The 23,113-nt window shown below is 52.6% G+C and overlaps 4 protein-coding genes across 4 annotated transcripts; 3 read left to right on the forward strand and 1 right to left on the reverse strand.

Moving 5' to 3' along the window:
* The first annotated feature begins 142 nt into the window (after nt 1–142).
* sike1 (suppressor of IKBKE 1) lies at nt 143–4,530 on the forward strand. Its single transcript, XM_056594799.1, has 5 exons — nt 143–569; nt 1,140–1,242; nt 1,654–1,796; nt 2,557–2,670; nt 3,561–4,530. The coding sequence occupies exons 1-5, from the start codon at nt 411–413 to the stop codon at nt 3,693–3,695; spliced, it is 654 nt and encodes a 217-aa protein (XP_056450774.1). The 5' UTR covers nt 143–410; the 3' UTR covers nt 3,696–4,530.
* A 90-nt stretch (nt 4,531–4,620) lies between these two features.
* Nucleotides 4,621–7,264, forward strand: micos10 (mitochondrial contact site and cristae organizing system subunit 10). Its single transcript, XM_056594810.1, has 4 exons — nt 4,621–4,757; nt 5,657–5,704; nt 6,781–6,887; nt 7,029–7,264. The coding sequence occupies exons 1-4, from the start codon at nt 4,694–4,696 to the stop codon at nt 7,035–7,037; spliced, it is 228 nt and encodes a 75-aa protein (XP_056450785.1). The 5' UTR covers nt 4,621–4,693; the 3' UTR covers nt 7,038–7,264.
* Nucleotides 7,265–7,863: 599 nt separating this feature from the next.
* Nucleotides 7,864–15,498, forward strand: htr6 (5-hydroxytryptamine (serotonin) receptor 6). The gene is made up of 6 exons (XM_056588085.1): nt 7,864–7,883; nt 8,389–8,642; nt 9,449–10,111; nt 10,163–10,539; nt 13,914–14,048; nt 15,100–15,498. The coding sequence occupies exons 1-6, from the start codon at nt 7,864–7,866 to the stop codon at nt 15,496–15,498; spliced, it is 1,848 nt and encodes a 615-aa protein (XP_056444060.1).
* Nucleotides 15,499–16,488: 990 nt separating this feature from the next.
* On the reverse strand, nt 16,489–22,887 carry tmco4 (transmembrane and coiled-coil domains 4; the record flags this gene model as incomplete). The annotated part of the gene is made up of 7 exons (XM_056588207.1): nt 16,489–17,786; nt 17,874–18,080; nt 19,536–19,653; nt 19,849–19,966; nt 20,628–20,712; nt 22,115–22,251; nt 22,722–22,887. Coding segments are annotated over 7 exons (1,083 nt in total), but the record flags the coding sequence as incomplete, so codon positions are not given.
* Between the last annotated feature and the right edge of the window lie 226 nt (nt 22,888–23,113).

The following is a 23,113-nucleotide window of genomic DNA, read 5'->3' on the forward strand; positions in this document are numbered from 1 at the left end:
GTTACAGATTTAGCAGACGCAAACACATTTCTATCTGTTATTTGAATAGGTCCCGACTTATGTATCTCTGTACGCCGCGATGTAGTATGCCTACCATTAGGTGATATTGTTTCTTAAATTGTCACCTCTTGAACGCGCCCCCTTTTCACTGAAACACGGAAGTGATGTCAAAGTTATTCTCAGCGCAAATCTTATCGCAGTTTCCACACTTCACACACACAACGTCCCGCCGTATTACATGACATTTGTTGATTTATCTATCAGCACAGGGCTCAAAACAGTAAACACCTCGCGTTATATTCCTCGTTGGATGCAACAGGGGGGTCGTGGAGCAGTCGCGGTGAAGGTGAGGGAGGGGCGCTTGCGGTATTCAAGGTTGCGTTCCGTGAACGGAGTGTCGGCGGCGGGCGATGGCCTGCACCCTGGAGAAGGTCCTGGGCGATGCTCGTACTCTGCTGGAGAGGCTGAAAGAGCACGACAACGCCGCGGAGGGCTTGATCGACCAGTCCGGAGCCCTCAGTCACAGGGTGCGAAGCATGCGAGAGGTGGGGCATGCCTTGCCCGACAAGGTAAGGAGATGTGTTTAATGTAGGTTTGTTTCATTGAATGTCCAATGTACAGTTGCTTGAATGATCGCGGTATGGGTGTGAAGGGAAGTTTCTGAGACATGTTTTAACCTTTCCACGATTGCAACTGGCTGAAAGTGGAGATTGCAAACAAATATACAGTTGGCCACCATTAAAGTGAAGTTTTGTGTCGAGATCAGCGATATAGCTCATGATAGTGGTAGTGGGGTTTAGGAAAGTCTCCGAGACTGGTGGTCTGTAGTTCCGATCCATGTCCTTTCCTTCACTTGCCCAACATTACAGAGGAAAACCATTTTGTATGTGTAAACTTACCTAGTGATACAACTCTTTCTGATTCTGAAGGTAGCTCCAACACAGCCTGTGGTCGTTGATCAGAACCAGCCAAACCCCCATAGTTCTGTGGGGGTTCTGTCTAATACAGCCCCTAGCTAACCCCCCACCCACCCACCCACCCAACCACCCACCCACACACACACACACACACACACACACACACACACACACACACACACACACACACCTCACCCTCTCTCTCGTTCAACTTTTCCGCAGCCCATTGAGAACTCTGATCTACAAGAGCTGAGCAAGTACAAGCCCCACGTCCTCCTGACCCAGGAGAACACCCAGATCAAAGACCTCCAGCGGGAGAACAAAGGTACACTCCCCTCCTCGCTGTCCCAGTCCCAGCCTCGGTCACCGATGTTGGGCCGGCTTGCCCTGATGCTAAGTACCTCGACAGCCTCCACCGCGGGACAGGAACCTGGGCTTCTCTCCTTCGGCAAGCCTTCGCGCCCGCAGCTAAGCTAACGAGACTCTCTTGTTCAGAGTTCACCCGGACCCCCCCCAGTGCCCCCTTTCCTCCCCATCTCTCCTAGGAATCCCCCTCATACACACTTATTGTGTGTTTGTACGTTCTGGCACTTAATGTACGCTCATATTGTTTGTCGTATGTCCTGGCACTTAATGTACGCTCATATTGTATGTTGTACATCCTGGCACTTAAAAATGTTCCTGTGTGTTTCCTGATGGTGCCCCGTGGTGTTCACTGATCCTCCGTGCTCCACAGAGCTCTGGCTGTCCCTAGAGGAGCACCAGTACGCCCTGGAGCTCATCATGGCTCGCTACCGCAAGCAGATGCTGCAGATGATGATGGGCAAGAAGGAGCTGGACACCAAACCCGTGCTCATCCTGCATCAGGACCACGCCAAAGTACGCCGGGGTGACATTCCTGTTTGAGACCCACGGCCGTCTCGACGGATTGAAATGATAATGGCTTGTGGCTCAGGAGGTAGAGCGGGTCGGCTGGTATCCGGAAGGTTGCTAGTTCGATCCCCGGCTCCTCCTAGCTGAGTGTCGAGGTGTCCCTGAGCGAGACGCCTCGCCCTGACTGCTCCTGACGCGCTGCCTGTCGCCTTGCATGGCTGACACCGCCGTGGGTGTGTGAATGTTAGAGGATATTATTAAGAGCTTTGAGTGGCCACTAGTTAGAAAAGCGCTAAATAAAGACAGAGACGTATCTGCCGAAAGAGAGATAGATGCAGCTCGGTTATCCACGAGGGGAATGTTGTCGTAGTGCAGATAGAGCTAAGCTAGGTCTATACAGGTGGTGTGTTTGTTGACATTGTTTACTCCATTTAGACTCTGGTTGAATATCTTCACTTGATTTAAGCTATTTAACGTTTCTTTACGTCTTATACTATGTGGCTTTACCAAATCATATTTTCAACCTCACTTTGCACTACAGCACTTTCCGCAGGAAATGACTTTAATTGTCAAAAGTATTATTTATATTTGTATGAGGAGACAAGATTCCACTTTGATTCCCTAAGGGGGGAAGTCCAGACAAGACCAGAACGTGGCGGAGAGGAACTGTATTTAAAACATGTACAAATGAGGAGGGAGAAATGCAGGAAAGCGATCTGCAACCCCCCGGGCCGTCTGGTCTGAGCTGCGGTGGTTTTGCCTTCAGGAGGTGCAGGGGCAGCTGGAGCGGATCTGTGAGATGGGCCAGGTGATGAGGCAGGCCGTGCAGGTGGATGATCAGCACTACTGCTCGGTGAGCCAGAGACTGGCCCAGCTGGAGGTAAGGAGGGAAACCCTGTCTCTCAACCGCATACATATTAGGGCTGGGAGATGAATCGAATTTTGATTGCGATTTCGATTTCAGCGTCAAAAGATCTTCTTTTTTTTTTTATTACTTTTTTTGTTTCATGTTTTATAGAAGGGGTAGAACATTTGGATACATATCTGTATGTTATTATTTTAGATTGGAACATTTTCTTTTTGACCATTTTGTCTAATTTCTAAGACGGAATTTCAAAGTTCTCTGTGGTCTGTGATCGGGTTTAGGTTCAACCTAGTCTGGCCACTCTCCATTGAAAAACGTTCGCTCACTTGAAGGCGTGTGTCTGTTGGAGTTTAAAACTATTGGATCTGCCCAGTGCCACTCTGGATCTGCCATAACCAATCGCTAACGTTTGCTCGTGACTGATGTCATACAAACGTCTTCTGACTACAACTCAAACTAGCGCACAACCTCAACGTCATTGTTCTCAGCCACTCCCTCTGTATGCTGATTGGACAGCCAAAAAATTGGCTGCAGAAAACCCGCGAATTAAACGCGAATCCAGACCTAGTACTAAAGTGTAAGGAATTTTGAGCGGGAAGTACGTAGGCGGGCGGAGCCAGGATAGGTTCAACGTGCATTAATCCCAGATTGGAAATTAGGGAAACAAATGGAGAAGGAATGCTTTGAAGGGACATCTATAATATCAACCGGATCGCTAGTTGATTGGTCGAACTTCCGGTAAAGTGAACTAGCTAAATTGAGCAATGTGTGCACTTGGCATAAGGTTGGAGTTGAATACTGAGCAGTGATTCAAGAGACCTCTATGCCACTCAGCCGTATGAAGGAAGCAGCATGCGTGTTTATTGTGTAGTTCTTGAACCTGTGGCGTTCTCCATGCTGTCCAGATGGAGAACAAGGAGCTCCGGGACCTGATGGCGATCAGCAGGAGCTCTGTGAAGATCCAGAGAGAGCACAGCGACCCACCTGCTGCGGTAGCACCCCTAGACCCGCCCTCCGACGACGCAGAGGCCAATCAGTGAGCAGCGCGGGCCAGCAGGGAGGAAGGGGATTGGTCCGTTCTGAAACCCCTCGCCAGTGTGAACCCCAGCGTTTCATCCCGGCCCTGGCCTTACCAGCGGTCCAACTGGAGGACGACTGACACCCACTCACCGAAGCGTAACGAATCGAAGCTAGCGATTGACACCAGCGATGGGAAACATTGAGGATAAGACGTGTGGATCATCCTATATTTTTGTTTTTGCCAAAGAGAAACATTTATTCTTTGTAAAGGACAGTTTCTACCTCCGTTATGCCACAGTTATGCTCACGTGCACAGAGACGCGTACGTTGGTCCGTTTAGTGGACGTGGCGTCCTTGTAGTATCGTCCCCGTGTTGTAGAGAAGGCAGTGCTTCTTTTTTAAACACCAGCATTATCATCCGCCGCTGTCTCACTTCTCTGTTGATTTCACATGACTGGTAGGGTGACTGTAATGAATGTTTGTATGGAAATCTATATTGCGTCTTGTTGGAAATATTTTGTTAAATGTAGGCTACAGTTTTGTACAAATGACATATGTTTCACATAAACGTCTTTCAATAATGTCTGTGTAACGTTTTTAGATACTTTTATTCAGATTAGGATGTGGGGGGTGTTCAAATGTTCCATTGATCAACATATTTTTGATTAATTTATGGAAGTGTCAACATTTTAAGTCTTTGTCAGATAAACAACAGACATCTGGACATTATGTAGTTGTATTCAATCAGCTCAGGTAATTGGTAATGAGGTCAATATTCTGTATGACTTCATGAAAATGTATACATTTGTGTTCAAATAAAGTTTCTATCAAAGGAGTAGTGGAAGTAGTGGTTTAATGTGCATTTCATCTACATCTACAAATGGGCATTTATAACATCTATCGCGAGATGGCGACATTGTGCAACTTAGTTTACCAATTCAAGTATCGCGAGAATATAGCCGGTGGCAAGTTCATTGAGCTACATTTGACATTTGTAGTCAGTCAAGCCATTGCAAATATGTCTGAGAAGGAGCTTGGAAAGAAATGGGACCGATGCCTCGCTGATGGTGCCGTGAAAATCGGTAAATTGTCCAGATTCTACTCACATGTTTTGCGGTATTGTTATTGATACATCTTTCATTTTAAAAGGCATGCCCGTCATTGACTTTAGCGAGGAGCTAAGTGGCTAGCTAAAGTCAACGAGTGCTCTGAGGTTTGGTCAAGGAAGGTTATTCAAATAAATCAATCAGATGATCAGCCCTGACCGGTCACCCGTTTGGTGAGCGTTTTTAGTATTGATCCCATTCATGACAGCCTCAACTCATTCAGAGTGACAGCTGGCTAGCTGGTTATAACCCAACCACATCAAGAGGCTATCAGAGAAATGAACTGGGAACCAATCCTCCAAATGCTAAACACTGCTATCATAGTCTCCTAAGATACAATACATAGTCTCATACAATACAATACATAGTCTCCTACAATACAATACATAGTCTCCTACGAAAAAATACATAGTCTCCTACGACACAGTCTCCTACAATACAATACATAGTCTCCTAAGATACAATACACAGTCTCCTACGACACATGGTCCCTACGATACAATACATAGTCTCATACAATACAAGACATGGTCTTATACGATACAATACATAGTCTCATACGATACAATACATCGTCTCCTACAATACAATACATAGTCTCCTACAATTCATAGTCTCGTACAATATAGGAGACACACACCTGCATTACCTCCACAGCTGCATCATACTTTAATGTCCCTGTGCAGGACTCGGTTCCATTGTCTACAGAGTAACCGACTGTATTCTTATTGTATCACTGTGTTATTGTGTTACTGTACTCTACCCTTTGTCATTACAGAACAACATTCCACTGCATTCATGCATAGAACAAATTGAATTGTGGAATTATCTCACACTGAGATTTGTGAACGATACACATTGATCTGCTCTTTCAGGTGCTGGTCTGGGCTTAGGAATCGTGTTGTCGGTCGTGTTCTTCAAAAGTAAGTCTCAGTCGGCGCATGCCTGATCGTTCATTGAATGAAGCATGCAGGGAGTGTAGCACCTCGTAGCGGTGGGTATTGGCTCAGCTGTCACGGCACTGCTGATGAGAGATGGCATGTCATCAATAAACCATATACCACACACCACTAAACCATCATACATTTTTTATGCTTTATATTCAAGCATAACACAACTATTATATTTAGAGACAGTGGACGTCAATACAATAAATGTCATTCCATCCATTACAAAAATGTTTACCTTCATTGGTCTGTTACTTATGCAATTATTTGAACACTCCATGGTGCATATTCTCTGATCGCATTTATCTCAAAGGGACCAGGTTCTACCACCAGTTGTGAGGCTGATGACGTCAATTAAAAATATATCGCCATGGGTGGAATCCGATGACAAAGAAAACCGCCGTGCATCATGGGATATAGTGCAGGAATAAGTGTATACAGGTGTACACCCACAAAGTGCCTTATGGATATTATTAGTAGTGGGAACCAGATTGTAGTACACTCACATTTCGGACTCCACGACAAAATGGGGACACCTAAGGTACCGCACTGTATAGGGCCCAGGTCGACCAATGGGAACACAGGTGCAGTGGGCCACTTGATTTAGTAATGACTTATCAGCCTCACACCCCCGTTGGTAAAACAAGAGCCCTATAAAACGCTGTGTTTGGATTAGGGATCGACCGATATATCGGTCGGCCGATATTTTTGGCAGATATTCGCGTTTTTTACGTGTATCGGTATCGGCCGATACGCGGCTGATTTTCGCCGATTTTTTTATTTATTTTATTTTTTATTTTTTTATTTTTTTTACTTGTTCTACCTCACCTGTTTTTACTATTGGTTAAATATTGTTTTTTATATTGAAGTTCAATAAATGTTCCTTTAAATAAAATAAATCGGCTCAAGAAAATTGGTATCGGCGTATCGGCTAAGGCTGATGAAAAAATATCGGTATCGGTATAGGCCCTAAAAAAATCGATATCGGTCGATCCCTAGTTTGGATACGAGCACGGACAGGAACTAACAGTTGTTGAAATGTGTTTTTTCAGGACGCACATGGCCCATCTCATTTGGCCTGGGGACAGGACTTGGCATGGCAGCTTCCAACTGTCAGAACGACTTGAGATCACATTATGTGCTGCACGGAAGCGTGAAGGTCGGTCTCCCTGCTATTAAAAACGCCACCGAATTCTAATGCCACACTGGCCTCCCCTATCTGACCATTATGAAGGCTAATGCTTAGTATTATCAGGGCCGTGTCACTAATTCTGCTCTCTGATTTGTCTCCCCTCGGCAGGAGCAGTAGACCGGGGACATCGAAGGACAGATTTCATTCGTTTAGTTTTATTTAGAAATTGTTGTAATTGCAATGTTTTGTCTGGGATGTAAACCCTTTGCACTGTTGTCCAGAAAGCGTTGCGACTCTCTGTTTGACGAAACCTCCCCTCTCACCTGTTCACGCCTGCCCCGGACTCAGCCTGTATTTCTCTAATAAAACAGCCATGAAGACCAACGACCATCCTCTCGTCTGGTTTATTTGGAAGGCGGTCCTAAGTGTTAATGATGAAACACTCGCCTGGCTTTTCTTGTGTGTCAAGTGGAAGGTGGACTAATTGGTTGCTTCAAAACACTTTGTTTTAATGAACTCCATAATTAACGGGTTGCTGTTAATTATCGCTGTGTTCGACGTTCATTCCTGACTCATCGGTTCAACCTTTGTGTTTCAAAACCCTGTAGGCAAAAAAAAAGGCAAATCTAAAAACCAACCCACACAAATAGCAACGCACACAAACACAAATCGTCACGTTCGATTCGGACAATCCGAGGAATGGTCCCGGCTCCACCGAATGAGCAGCTTCCAAACGCCCGGCGTCTGTTCAACCCTTCGACGTCACGCCTCGATGTCTCACCCGCCAGTCGGTTCCAAAGGGGTCCCGCCGGTTGGCAGGCGGGATGGGGACGCGTCGCCCACGCCTCGAGGAATTAGCATTTCTTGGACGGGAATGTGCATGGGCATGTATTAACAGCTTGACACCTCCGAGCTCTCACACGTCTTGAGGGGGGAGGGATGGCTGGAGTGGACGCCATGGGGATTAAGGCGAGCGTCGCTCGGCCATCCCCCGGCCGTCGCCATGGCTCCCGGCACGACAACGTCGGACCCCTCTCTCCCGCGTTGTCTCACTTGTCATCGGCAGGGATTTGTCTCCTCGCTCGGCCCCTCACGGTGAAGCACTTTTTTTTAGCTTGTTTAGAGAAGACAGAATCCCTGGAGATCTTTCAGACTTTGAGGAGCTGGTGAAATAAAGATCTGATGGGGACCGTGGGCGCTTTGGGGGAGTTGAGGCGCGTTCTGAGCATATTTTGGGATGTTTCCCACTCCCTCCCTCTTTCCCATTCCATCTCCATAGTCTCCTAGTTATTCTCTCTCCTTTCATCTCCTCTCTTCCTCCCTTTTGATCCCTCTCTCTCTCCTTCTCCCTTCTCCATCTTTTCATCTCATCTCTCCCTCTCTCTTTCTCTTTCTCCATCACATCCCTCTCCCTCCCTCCTGTCCCTCTCTCTCCCTCTCTCAATCTCCCTCCCTCTCTCTCTCACACTTTTTTTCCTCCCCCACACTCCTTCCCCTCCACCGTTCGGTCACGCTTAAACGGGAGCAGCCCACCTCATCGCTGGGCCCTCCCCCCTGGGTGGCGGTCGTCGCGGCGACACGCCGGCGAGCTGAGAGCCCCCAGCGAGCGGCAGAGCGTCTCAGTGTCTCCGCGCCCGAGAGCAGGCAGAGCAGGCAGCGACACCGGCCAGCAGCATGGGGCCACGGAGCGCGCCGCGCGGGTGAGAGCCCCCCGACGCCTGGGGGCAAAGGAGGAAGAGGAAGAGGAGGAGGAGGAGGAGGAGGTGACAACAGAGCCTGAAGGTTTCTCACTCCCGGGAGAGAGAGAGAGAGAGAGAGAGAGAGAGAGAGAGAGAGAGAGAGAGACGACCGTGATCGTGAGTCATGGAGAGCAGAGCTGTTAACCCCGGAGAGGAGGAGGAGGAGGAGGAGGAGGAGGAAGACGCTGGGACTTCTCGCTACAACAAGAACCCCGTGGCCTCTGTTTAGGAAGGACGCCCTGCGTGAGAGTGCCGACGCTGTCTCTCTCTCGCTCTCTATTTGTCTCTCGTTTTCTCCTTCTCTCTGTCTGACTCCCTCTGTCTCCCTCTCTCTGTCTCCTTCTCTCTGTCTGACTCCCTCTGTCTCCCTCTCTCTGTCTCCTTCTCTCTGTCTGACTCCCTCTGTCTCTCTCTGTCACCCTCTCTCTGTCCCCCTCTCTCTCTGTCTCCCTCTCTCTATCTCTGTCTCTCTCTCTGTCTCTGTCTCCCTCTCTCTGTCTCTCTCTCTCTCTGTCTCCCTCTCTCTGTCTCTGTCTCTCTGTCCCCCTCTCTCTCTGTCTCCCTCTCTCTGTCTCTGTCTCCCTCTCTCTGTCCCCCTCTCTCTCTGTCTCCCTCTCTCTCTCTCTGTCTCTCTGTCCCCCTCTCTCTCTGTCTCTGTCTCCCTCTCTCTCTGTCTCCCTCTCTCTGTCTCCCTCTCTCTCTCTCTGTCTCCCTCTCTGTCTCTCTGTATCTGTCTCCCTCTCTCTGTATCTGTCTCCCTCTCAAAAGCAAAGCATTGTTGGGTAGTAGGACACCCCCTGTGGAGCGCGACCCCCCCCAATCCCCCCGCCCATGCCCTAACTTTGTCAGCCTTTGATCGCCGCGGCAACCGTCTCTCCTCATCCTCCTTCCGACTCGGCTCCGACGGCCCCCCGAGGCCAGGCATGGACCCCGGCGGCCCGTCGGAGAGCCCGAACGCCAGCTTCCCGCCCTCCGTCGCCGGCGGTGTGGCGGCGGGCGCGGGCGGCGGCGGCGGTGCCTGGGGCGTCACGGGCAGCGGCCCCTGGCTGCTGGCCTTCATGCTGGGCGCCATCATCCTCGTGACGACGTGCGGCAACGTGCTGCTCATCGCCCTGGTGCTGGCCCACCGCGCGCTGCGCTGCACCTCCAACTGCTTCCTGGTCTCGCTCTTCCTGTCCGACCTGATGGTGGCGCTGGTGGTGATGCCGCCCGCCATGCTCAACGTGTTGTGCGGCGGCTGGGTGCTGTGGCCCGCCTTCTGCCCCGTGTGGCTCTGCTTCGACGTCATGTGCTGCAGCGCCTCCATCCTGAACCTGTGCGTCATCAGCCTGGACCGCTACCTGCTCATCATCTCGCCGCTGCGCTACAAGCAGCGCATGACGCCGCCGCGCGCCCTGCTGCTGGTGGCCGCCGCCTGGGGGCTGGCCGCGCTCGCCTCCTTCCTGCCTATCGAGATGAGGTGGCACAGCCTGGGCCACGGGGGAGGAGGTGGGGGAGGAGGAGGAGGTGGTGGTGGAGGAGGACACCACCTGCCGACGCACGGGGTGCTCGGCGGCGGCGAAGGGGGCAACGGCAGCCTGTCGTCGTACGGCTCCCCGGCGCCGTACCCGCCGCCCTACTTCCAGCCGGCGGGGGGCCCCGGGGCCCCGGCCTTCCAGTGCCGGCTGCAGGTCACGCTGCCCTTCGCGCTGGTGGCGTCGGTGCTCACCTTCTTCCTGCCGTCCGGCGCCATCTGCTTCACCTACTGCCGCATCCTGCTGGCCGCGGGTCGCCAGGCCCGCCGCGTGGCCGCCCTCAGCCACCCCCCGCTGCCCCACCAGTACCTGGGGGCGCCGTCGCGCCCGCCGTCCCCGGGGCCCGCCGCCGGGGCCCTCAGGGGCCCGCCGCAGGAGGGGGACGACTACAGCCACCCGGAGCCCACCGCCTCCTGCAGCGCGCCGGTAAGAGTGAGGTCACCGCCGCTAAGGGTGAGGTCCCCGCCGCTAAGGGTGAGGTCACCTCCGCTAAGGGTGAGGTCCCCGCCGCTAAGGGTGAGGTCCCCGCCGCTAAGGGTGAGGTCCCCGCTGCTAAGGGTGAGGTCACCGCCGCTAAGGGGGACGTCACCGCCGCTATGGGTGAGGTAAAGACCGCTAACGGTGAGGTCACCGCCGCTAAGGGTGAGGTCACCACCGCTAAGGGTGAGGTAAAGACCTGCTATGGGCGAATTCACAACCGCTAAGGGTGACGTTACGACCGCTAAGGGTGAAGTCACAACCGCTAAGGGTGAAGTCACAACCGCTAAGGGGGACAATACAACCGCTAAGGGGGACGTCGCAACCGCTAAGGGGGACGTCACGACCGCTAAGGGTGACGTTGCAACCGATAAGGGTGAAGTCACAACCGCTAAGGGGGACAATACAATCGCTACGGGTGAGGTAAAGACCGCTACGGGTGAGGTGACAACCGCTAAGGTAACAACCGCCAAGGGGGACGTCCCAACCGCTAAGGGGGACAATACAATCGCTACGGGGGACGTTGCAACCGATAAGGGGGACTTCACAACCGATAAGGGGGACTTCACAACCGCTAAGGTGGACGTCACAACCGCTAGGGGGGACGTCACAACCGCTAAGGGGGACGTCCCAACCGCTAAGGGGGACGTCACAACCACTAAGGGGGACGTCCCAACCGCTAAGGTGACATCAGAGGATGAGGGCGGGAATCAGGGACGCTAGGACCCTCCGAGGAGAAGATAACCCGTGGGATAGGACGGGGGTAACGCAGGACTAAAAGTAGGCTAAGCCTGATTAGTCTGAGGTGAATGAATGGGAAGCAGTCAATCATGTTTATAGTCTTTTCTATGGTCTTTTGTGTTGTTTTGTTTCCTTTTTATGGACAGGAGAGTGAAGAAAGACGGGGGGGGGGGGGGGGGGGGGGTCAGGGCATGTAGCACAGAGCTGCAGGTTGGGATGTCGAGAACTGCGAGGTGGTGCTGCTTAATTTATCCGTCTGTATGTTCCGGCGCGTTCTGCCACTTCAAACGCTTCTGACAGTTCGCCGTCTCAACGTCGCATTATGAAATGATTTCAAATCCCCTTGCGGAGGTTTCCATTGAAATGCAGGGGAGGGAAAAGGTTTGACGGTTCCATGGGAAGAGGGAGCGAGTGGCTGACCGTAAGTGACACACAGTTCCTCGTTTTAAAGTAATCACCTTATTTGTCGCACGTCTTGTCTTGACAAATCGTAAACAAAGAAAATCGGCTGCAGATAATGTATGTGTGTGTGTGTGTCTGTGTGTGTGTGTGTGTGGGGGGGGGGTCTTTCAATCAAAAGCACAGAATTTCAGGCACACACACTTGTGCACACGCAGGCTTTTGAATAAATTATAAGCACACTGGAGTGTGTCGGTTAATTAAGGGGGTTGAGGGTTGAGATAAGAAACAAATGAGAGAAAGTAATTAAAAGCTTAATCGAGAAGCCCTCATTAAAACGACAGCCTTTGTAGATATGAGCGGTTCGGAACAACATCTCAACGTTGTCACTCGAACCTGATACTCTGTCTCGGGGGGGGGGGGGTTAAGAGAAAATGGCCTCTTTGAGTAAAAATAACAAGCGCGAGATAAGTAAGGAGAACCAAAAGGTAAAGAGACGGAGGTTAATCTGAGAGTAGCGGTGGTTGGTGGTTGTAGACCTGAGGTGTTAGACAGGATGTGGGGTGTGAGACAGGATGTGGGTTGTGAGACAGGGTGTGTGGTGGGAGACAGGACGTGGGGTGTGAGACAGGACCCTGGGTGTGGGACAGGATGTAGGTGTGAGACAGGATGTGGGGTATGAGACGTGACATGGGCAGGGTGTGAGAGGACGGGGGGTGTGAGACAGGACGTGGGGTGTGAGAGAGGACGTGGGGTGTCAGACAGGACGTGGGGTGTGAGACAGAACTTAGGTGTGAGGCAGGACGTGGACGGGCTGTGAGACAACGCCTGGGGTGTGAGACAGGACGTGGGGTGTGAGACTCCAGGTCCTGTCTCACATCCCACGCCCTGTAGGTGTGAGACAGGATGTGGGGTGTGAGACAGGGCCTGGGGTGTGAGACAGGGCCTGGGGTGTGAGACATGACCTGGGGTGTGAGAGAGGACCTGGGGTGTGAGACAGGGCCTGGGGTGTGAGACATGACCTGGGGTGTGAGAGAGGACCTGGGGTGTGAGACAGGGCCTGGGGTGTGAGACATGACCTGGGGTGTGAGACATGACCTGGGGTGTGAGACAGGACCTGGGGTGTGAGACAGGGCCTGGGGTGTGAGACAGGGCCTGGGGTGTGAGACATGGCCTGGGGTGTGACCCATGTGTCTCTCCCCAGAACACAAGGTGCCGGAGAAGGCCACTTTGGTCTTTCAAAATGAATCCACCACTTTTACCTCATGAGGGGAATGTGACATTTAGAGGAATTAAAAAGCACCGGCTGTACTTTTAAAAATAAATTGGGCACATTTTTGCTCTAGAGGGAACATCGTCATCATTTATTGTATGAAGGGGCACCACAGGGCAACCATTAATTTTTTTCACATGTAAAGGGCAGCCAATAAGGCACTTTCTCTCGTATTCGCCACTCTAGAAGGCACTTTTTCAACCATGGAGGCACGCCACTGTCTATGTCAATCGCCAATTCATTCATTCCCTGTCTTTCTAGACCTCAAACATTCTAACGATCCAATTAAAACGGACATTAAAAGCTGATCAGGGCCATCCCACTACACATTTGGTCAAAACGAATTAGTACTTAACATTGTGTAGCATCTTATCCTAGCTATCCTTGTTGTATACGGGGAATGGGTTAGCCTAGTGATAGTAAGTGCTTGGGCCTTGGTCCTATGAACATCCTCACTGTACCGGCAGCGATGTGTTGTTGTTTCTCTTTCATCTGACCAATGTACATATTGTAATCCATCAGCCTTTTAAACAAACATCTAGAAGGAAGGTTTTAATTGTTGGTTTAAAACGCCAACAACATTAGATGTACCCTTGTACTACGTGGTCAGTCTTGTCAGTGGTTGTTGTTTTTTCGTGTTGTTGTTGATGTGGTTAACGGTCATGTGTTTCTGTCTATTCACTGAGAAAAGTTTGCCCAAGGAGACAATAAATAATGGATCTATCAATCTATCTGATTTGCTTTGGATAAAAGCGTCTGCCAAATGCCCTGAATGTAAATATTCATGTAAATGTTAATGTTAATCTATTGGCGCTGCCAATTGAAAACCACTGTACTATATCGTGATCACCCCTAACCCCTGACCTTTAACCCCTGACCTTTAACCTTTGCCCCCCCCGTTGTACCGTAGCTGTCGGTGAACAGCGAGCGGCGCCAGGCCCACCGGCAGGGCCGGCGTGCCCTGAAGGCCAGCCTGACGCTGGGGGTCCTGCTGGGGCTGTTCTTCGGCGCCTGGCTGCCCTTCTTCATCACCAACATGGCCGAGGTCAGTGGGGGGTCAGGGGGTCAAGGGTCAGGGGGTCGGGGGGTAGATAGTCTTATGGTGTGTTCGAGATGCCTCGTACACCAGCCGCACGAGTTGATCTTGTGACGTCATTTCCTGGCTGGTGGCACTTAAGGACTGATTACGGTCCCACGTACCCGCAACGCAAGGGGGTTACGGACCCCTTACGTCCTTGCGGACCCTCCGCATGGACGTAACATGTTGTTGGGTGGAGTAGATGGAGAGGTTAGGTATTTGTTGGTGTAGATGGAGATGTAACGTGTTGCGTGGGGTAGAGGAACCCAGTTTCTTACTGAGGATCTGCCTTCTCCTTCACACCCAATGTGGTGTGTGAACACCTCCCCCCCCCCCCCCCCTCCTCCTCCTCCTCCTCTCCTTGATAGTACTGCAACCTCTACTTCACCAGCTGTCTCCTCCTCTTGATAGTACTGAATCTACTTTACCAGCTGTCTCCTCCTCCTCCCCCTCCTCCTCCTCCCCCTCCCCCCCTCCTCCTCCTCCTCCTCCTCCTCCTCCTCCTCCTCCTCCTCCTCCTCCTCCTCCCCCTCCATCCTCCACCTTGCGTCTCGTCACGTCTTGTTTTCGACCGGAGGAGAACAGGAATAGCGTTCGTCCCGTGGGCACGAGAGACGTAACCGGGCGCACGACAGGTCAAGGCGGGGGCTTTCTGTCGCCAACCGAGTTATGTTACGACGAGACTCTTTCGTAACCTTCCTTCCTGGCGTTGGGGCTGCCACGGTAACGGTTACTATGAGAACCACGGCGCAAAGTATCTCCCCCCCCCCCCCCCCCGTGACCTCATTATTAGGGCTTCGGATTACTCAAAAGCAAAATCAAACCTTTCCCGCATATCAGGTGACCCTAAACCGGGTCACGAGCGGTGAAACCCGTCTCCACACGGGGAGGTGACGGTACAGGAGACGAAACGTTGACGCATGTCTCTCTCTCTCTCTCCCTTCCCTCGTCTCCCTCTTGTTCCCCTCCCCCTCTCTCCCCCCTCCTCTCTCTCCCCCCCCCCCCCCCCCCCCCCCAGGCGGTGTGCGACTGCGTCCCCCCGGCGCTCTTCGACGCCATCACGTGGCTGGGCTACTGCAACAGCACCATGAACCCCATCATCTACCCGCTCTTCATGCGGGACTTCAAGCGGGCGCTGGGCAAGCTCCTGCCCTGCTGCTTCTCCCGCTCGCCCCGCCGCCCCTCGCCCGCCCTCTCGCTCTCCCTGCGCAACTCGGGCGAGCGCCGCGTGGCCGGCGACTCGCCCTCCTCGCCGTCGCCCTCGCCCTCGCCGTCGTCGTCCCCGGACGCCGCGTCCGACCCCGCCCACCCGCCCGCCACCGCCACTGACGCCGTCAACCTGCTGGACGCCGGCGCCGAGCATGCTGGGATAGAGCTGCCGCTGCTGCTGCCCAATCAGGTGGAGGCGCTGGACTGAGGGGGGGGGGCGGGGCCGCCCGAGGTACTGGCTGAGGAACGCGTCCGGGGGGGCCAGGTGGGGCCAGCACCACACGCCTCTCCCTTTACTGGGCCTCATGGTTATAATCATCCAGTTAAGGGACACCATTTTGATTATTAAGTGTCCGTGTCTTCTGTCCCCCCCCTTTCCTCCTTCAGAGAGTGTGTGTGTGTGTGTGTGTGTGTGTGTGTGTGTGTGTGTGTGTGTGTGTGTGTGTGTGTGTGTGTGTGTGTGTGTGTGTGTGTGTGTGTGTGTGTGTGTGTGTGTGTGTGTGTGGTGACACTGATAGAAGATCTAGAGGAGTCTGGACCAGAATGGTCAAAAGACCCCTGGGTCTGACCCAGAGCCTCCACCAGAGTATAAACCATGTCTGGACCCATCGACTGTGGACCTCTCCTGGGTCTGGACCAGGGGCCCCCCACCCGGTCTGGACCATCGACTGTGGACCAGGTCTCCGGCCCGGTTCCAGCGGGGACCGGATCTCGTCTGCAGCGTTCGCCGGGAACAAGAGACGATCAGACACCCGACGGGGGGGAAACGTCCTCTCGAGTCGCCGCGATAAACCACACTTTGGCTCGAGCCCCAGAGACGATAGCCACTCAGGACGCGGCGTGCGGTGTGTGGGTTGACTCCGTCCGAGTCCTCTCGACGGACGGGGCTCTACAGCCCGGCACGATGCCCGGGATCCGGAGGCACAGCGGGAGCTCTTCAACGTGGGAGGGAGACGCTTTCTCTCGGCCTTCGTCTACGCCTCTCTGTGGTCGGACCGTCGGCGGCGGCGGTGTGGTTCCTGTGCGGGTTTGAAGCAGAGGTTGTGGTGTGCGGGGATGGGGGTCGGTGACCCCCCCAGAAGGCCCACACTGGTCCCAGGAGGGGATGGACGATGGGAGAGCACTGAGACGCCCGCAGGGAGAAGAACTGCAGGCGCTTTCCTCGAGCCGAGACGTTTTTGCAGACAAACCTGTAACCAGTGACAGTGACTCAGTCTCTCTCTCTCTCGTAACAAAACACCCCGAGAGGCTTTTAATTGTAGCGGTGTCAGAGAACATGTAGTCAACTGAAATATTAACACAGCGCCATTCCATCTGCGAGTGACACATTATTGTTATTATCATCATTTGGGCGTTTTTTTGGACGAAAAAGAAAAGGAAAAAAGAAAATCACTTCACTAGTCGAACTGAGATGGGTGCCAACAGTGTGGTTATGGTTTGGCAGAAGCACACATTGGTTTAGAAGTCTGCGGTCGATTCACACGCATTCATTCATTCATTCTTTGTTTTTCTCCTTCAGTCGTTGGATCCCCCAGTCTATACAAAATGACTCGAGAAAATAATGGGTCACTAGAACTCAAGGTACATTCAATTAAAAATCCTCTTTAAATCAACGTAATGTTAGGCAAGTGGCTAGCCTTGGTGGCTAGACACTGGCCTGTTACAGAGCAATACACACATTCACATTATGGGGGGTGGGGGGGGGGGGGGGGTGGTACAACAAGCAGTACTAATGGGACACACACTGGTTCGGAATAAATAAAGAATGTCAACTCCTTGAAGCTCCCCGAACTAATCTCCCTCTCACCGACGACACGACACGAAATGATTGCAAAAACAAGCATCTGATTGCAGCGGTAATTCCCATGGCAACCGAGCCACCAGATGGGATAATATTCTGGGATGGCGATGGCACCTGCGGCGTCGCCTGCGTTAAATTGAGCAGAATATTCCGTGGATGATTTTGAACATCATCCGCTCCGCCGGTCGGTCTCTCGGCTCCGAGGAGAATACACAAACACACACGTCGCTCAACACTGGTGCGTCCTCACCAGGCGCCAGCCAGCCAGTTAAAAAGCCATGATGACTTAAAATCTAAATGATCTCTGTTATACTGATAATGACTGGCAGCGGGCACGGGGGGGGGGGGTGTGGGGTCTGAGTCCAGGGCGAGATGACCGCGCCCCTCCCGTGAGTTTGTAGCGTAAAAAAAGAAAAAAAAGCGAGAGAACGAAGCATTTCCTGTCACGTGTTCGGTTTGCCCGCCCCGTCCCCCCGCTTGACGTGTTTGCTCTGGGCGGCCCAGGGGGCGTCGTCCCACCCCCAGGACAGGTTCTCTCCGTCCTCGGCGGGACTGTCCGGGGCCCGGGGGCCGGTCGGTGGGGGGGTGCCGGCGTCCCCGGGGCGACGATCGCCGGCGACGACGGAAACGTCGTCGCCGAGGGACGCCAGGAGGTCCGAGATGTCAGGGATGTCCCAGCCGTCGCTCGTCTCCTCCTGTCCCCCCCCCTCCCCCTCCCTCTCTCCCCCCCCCTCCCTCTCCTCCTGTCCCCCCCCCTCCCCCTCCCTCTCTCCCCCCCCCTCCCCCTCCCTCTCCCTGGTGGCGCTGGGGTGGCTGCCCGGGGCCTGGGGGTCTGCGAGTCCGGGGGGGTCAGGGTGGTCCGCCTCTCTGACAGTGACCGAGTTCAGGGGCCCGAAGGAGGCAGAGGCGCCGGGGGCCTCGCGGGTCGGCATGCCAACCGCCACCAGGATGGTGTCCATCTGCTTCATGTAGTCCAGGTGACCTTTGACCTGGGGAACACACGCGCAGAACCCTTTATATCGGAGCCTCATCACAACCACAGGGAAACGTACATTTGAGTGATCCGAATTCAGGGAGCTCGGTCGTTAATCCGCTGTGTTTAAATCAGTTGAATCAAGTTCTTGTCTGCCGCGTGTCGTGTGCTGATGTACGTCACGGGGCTTCGGGGAGGAACAGCCAACACACCGACCTGGTTCTGCTGATTCTAGCGCCACAGAAGTCGTGACCGCCGGAGGCCAACTGGCATTCCCTCGTCCACAAGAGTGGCTCTCATAGGACTGGGGATGAAGGTTGTACCTGGCTGGGAACTGAAGGCCAGCCGTGGCCTCCTTCTGTTGGTCTCCGTTTTATCTGACATGTTAAACGTGACCCGGGGTCGAGCTATGGAATCGAAGCCCTCTCGTAATAAAAGGTCCATCATTTGATAACAGGCAATGTGTGTCACTCGTCTTTGTGTCTAGGTTGGATAAAGAGAAGCCCAGCTCCAGCTCTTCTGAGCTGCAGAGCGTTGATACACACCACACACACTTCGGTTAATTTAACAAAAGGAAAAATAGGATCTGTAAATAAAACTGGTGCAGCATTGAAGACACAAACCGTGACGAGTGCTAGAGGGCTAAATTTACATCTTTCTTTTATTTCTAGAAAACTCTGTTAATACTGAACGCGGGTTTTTTTATGCATCAAATTCAGCTCCAATGTTATAAAGTCGCACTCCAATTTGGTTTAGTGAAATCCTAAAATCCGGTTCAGTTTTGCCATCCAGAGAGAATACTCTCTAAGTGCTCCCTCAGTCATGACTAGATAATAATAGCGCAAGGCGTTTTGCCGCCACACAAAAGTGTTGCTGCTTTTTCCCCCATTCTCCATGATTTAGAGTCAGAGTTATTTAGTCACAGCTTCACTCACGGAGCCATTCGAAACGCAATCGCTTTGGATTCCCCTCTGTTCCGCCATCCACCTTAAAACCTGCGCCCAGACAGGGCAACATAAGCCGTCGGTGTGTGATGGTGTGCATGAATGGGCGAATGTGAGGCGATATCGTACAGCGCTTTGAGTGGCCGCTGGTTAGAAAAGCGCTGTATCAATGCAGTCCATTAAAGGCTGCATCAGCATGTATCAGATTCTAGGTCAAAACATAAACTAGCACGTTCATAAAAAATATCCCCACGATCCGTAGCTGCCCGCCCCGAAAGCAGGCCGTCAAAAAAACCGCGTCTCTAGGCAACCTATGCTCCGAGATCGTACACAAAAACAAATGGTTCTACCAAACACTCAAAACCAAAGTAAATAGTATCCAACCAATCACCGACAAGGGGTGGGTGTTGTGGGGTTTTGCGCTGCGTTCATGAACGTGAGCTGGCTCTGTTCGTTTGGGATCTCGCTTCAAACACCAGCAGAAGACACGCGGCCCAACGCGGCTGAGACGGCCTTTAAGGACTCACCACCGAGGACAGATCCACGTTGATGACGCGCTGGTCGTTGAGCTCCACGGGCTGCAGCCCCGCCACCGACATCTGCGCCGCAGAGCTGCGGTACAGGAAACCCAGCAGCCAGTCGCCCCTGAGGGAGGCACAAGGGGGGTCAACCACGACATCACGCAAGCTCCACGCAATGACTCCGTCTTTACGGAGATATTCCTGAACCGCGTAAAACCAAACCGGGTTGTTTTCACCCGTTTGGGCTCCGTGTGTGGACGGGGCCTAGGACGGGGGTCTGGGGGTCTGGGGTCCTGAACAGGGGGGGGGGGGGTCTTACCGGCAGTAGCCGTTGACGATCTTCCCGGCGACCACCCTGCTGATCCGCTCCCAGGCCTTCTCCGACCCGTCCACCGGGGCCCCGAGCAGCACCACGTCCTCCACCATCCCCTCACTGCCTGCACACACACACACACACACACACACACACACACACACACACACACACACACACACACACACACACACACACACACACACACACACACACACACACACACACACACACGCATGCACGCACGCGCACGCGGACACACACACACACACACACACACACACACCACACGTACACCGCACACACGCGCGCACACACACACACACACACACGTACACCGCACACACACACACACACACACACACACACACACACACACACACACACACACACACACACACACACACACACACACACACACACACACACACACACACACACACACACACACACACACACACACACACACACACACACACACACACAGACGGGTCACCATTGGTCCACTAATAAGTAGCCAGAGGAATCAAAAGGCTTTCTACGAATGATCAATTAGTGGGAACATGTTATTTTTATAATATAATATAATACATATATTCTTCAGAGTAACTGACCGAATATTGAAACAAACAATTTGGAGAAAAACTTTTTGGGGGAATTAAAACCACTTGAGCTGACAATTGTTATAACGGAAATCGAAATAGTGTGACTTAAAAATAATGAGTTTCCGTCCGTCACTACTACAAGCCGGCGGGCCCTGGCAGCAGAACACAGCCTCGGCGTACCTTTGTCGTTGGCCAGCTCCTGCAGACAGTAGTAGATGACTCTGGCCCCCAGGCTGAAGCCGATCAGGCTCACCGGACGTTTCCCCTTCAAACACACGAGGAGAGCGTTGCCAACCAAGCTACTCTAACCCTCATTGAGCTGAGCGGATTTGCAAAGGCACCGCCGTTCTGAGCAAAGAAATCCGAGCTATGTCAACACTGATAACGACATCACAAGATTAGCCTGGGGTGAAACTATTTATCCTTCGCTCAAACATTCCGGTTTGTTTGTGTGCAAGCTAGTGTGAGCACAGTGAGGCAACGTAGCTTCAGTTCCTACAGTTCACTACTAGGCGATGCTAGCAGCCTATGGCTACAGGGTAGCTCCTCCTGGTCCAAGTGTGAACCAGAAAGTAACTCCCATCTCTGGACGAACCGTGCAGACACAGAGTAGCTCCACACTGATGTAACCACGATGTCGACTTCACTGCAAAAACTCAAAATCTTGCCAAGTATATAAAAAAATATATAATATATCTATAAAATATCTCATCACACTTAATATAAGGCAAAATCACCTAAAGAGCAAGATTTAAGTGACATAAAGGAGCTTGTTTTTAGACAGTGCATCTTGAATATTTTGTTAAGTGAAACTGTCTTGAAAACATCTTGTTTTGAGTCATATCTCGGGTTAAACAAGCTCTTTTGACATGTCATTAGGTTTTTAAGCTGCTGTGTTATTTGTAAAAGATTAATCGTCTTTTACATCACATCTTTTACATCACAATACTAGTAAAATATAGCTAAAAATTAGTTTCCCCAGCTAATTTCAAGATCACTCTTATCTTGTTAGGCTTCAATATAATGTCTTATTTCAAGAAATCTTAATAAGACAATTTTCAGTTGTTCCATTGGCAGATACTTCTGCTTATTACAAAGCAAAAATATCTTGCATTAATATTTTTTTGCTTATTTTAAAGTGGCCTTTTTTCTAGTGTTCACGGGCTGACCAGTCCTCTCTCATTACAACAAGGCCTACACGCAGCCATGAATGAATGCAGTACATGAATGAATGCAGTACATGCAGTCTCTGGGTAAAGGTAGCACAGGTGCATTAGCTTCAGGTGTGTCTGAGGGCGTAATAGCCCTCTGTGTATAATAATAATGAGCGGGCACTGTTGTGTTGGTGTCTTCTTCTGCGGGACCTTTGTACTGCTCAAGCGGTGCGATTACGTAAAAGGTGACATATTACACCACCAGGTGCGAGTGGGATTTGCCGACATCACAGGTGGGCGTGTCCACCCCTTCCTACAGTCCACTGGGTGGGCCGGTAGATTGAATCTATCCAGCACACATCTAGGTGGACACGCCCACATCTAGGTGGACACGCCCATATCTAGGTGGACACGCCCACTTGTGATGTCAGAAGAGGCCGATTTTCGAAACGGCTTGTAACGGGCCGACCCCACTCCCACTCCCACCTGGTGCCGTGACGGGGGGACGCCTACCTGCCGTCGGCTCTGCAGCACCTGCGCCAGGTGCTTGCCCACCTCGGCGGAGCGGCTCAGACACACGCACCACGGGTGGTCGATGACGGACGCCGCCGCCAGCAGCCCGGCGGGCCAGGTCAGCGCCGTCACGATGCCTGCTCAGGGGACACGGGCGCCGGGTCAGAGCCGGGCGCCGGGTCAGAGCCGGGCGCCGGGTCAGAGACGGGCGCTGGAGCAGAACTCCGCAGCGTGACGTTGGTGCGTAACATTGTAGCTGAGCATCATATTATGACATTGAAGCGTAACATTGGAGTGTAACATTGTAGCTTAACATCATATTGTAACATTGAAGCGTAGCGTTGTTGCTTAGCATTTTAGAATAACATTGTAGCTTAACATCATATTGTAACATTGCAAACATAAAAAGTGTTATTCTCTCGAACGCAGAAGTCCATTTTACAGTAAACCAGAGCCCTAGCTTGACGCCACTAACCACTAGCGCCTCGTGGCCTAGCGCCTCGTGGCCTAGCGCCTCGTGGCCTAGCGCCTCGTGGCCTAGCGCCTCGCGGCCTAGCGCCTCGCGGCCTAGCGCCTCGTGGCCTAGCGTGGCCCCGGCCCCACCCACCTGACAGGATGGTGTACTTCAGGGCCTCCTGGGCCACCATGCCCACCAGCCCGTCCAGCAGAGAGGCCATGGCCGAGCCCAGGTCCCGGAGGAAGCGCGACTCCCACACCAGGCAGTACTGCTCCCCACACTCCCCCAAGCTGCTCCACGGAGCCTGGAAGGAACCTGGGGGAGGAGGGAGGGGGGGAGGAAGGGGAGGAGGAGGAGGGGGGGGGGGGGGGGAGGGGAGGAGGAGGAGGAGGAGGGGGGAGGAGGAGGAGGGGGAGGTGGAGGAGCAGGAGGAGGAGGTGGTGGAGGAGGAGGGGGAGGGGGGGAGGAGGAGGAGGGGAGGTGGAGGAGCAGGAGGAGGAGGTGGTGGATGGAGGAGGGGAGGGGGGGAGGGAGGAGGAGGG

Source organism: Gadus chalcogrammus, chromosome 1 (assembly GCF_026213295.1).
Source record: "Gadus chalcogrammus isolate NIFS_2021 chromosome 1, NIFS_Gcha_1.0, whole genome shotgun sequence".
NCBI classification, from domain to species: Eukaryota; Metazoa; Chordata; class Actinopteri; order Gadiformes; family Gadidae; genus Gadus; species Gadus chalcogrammus.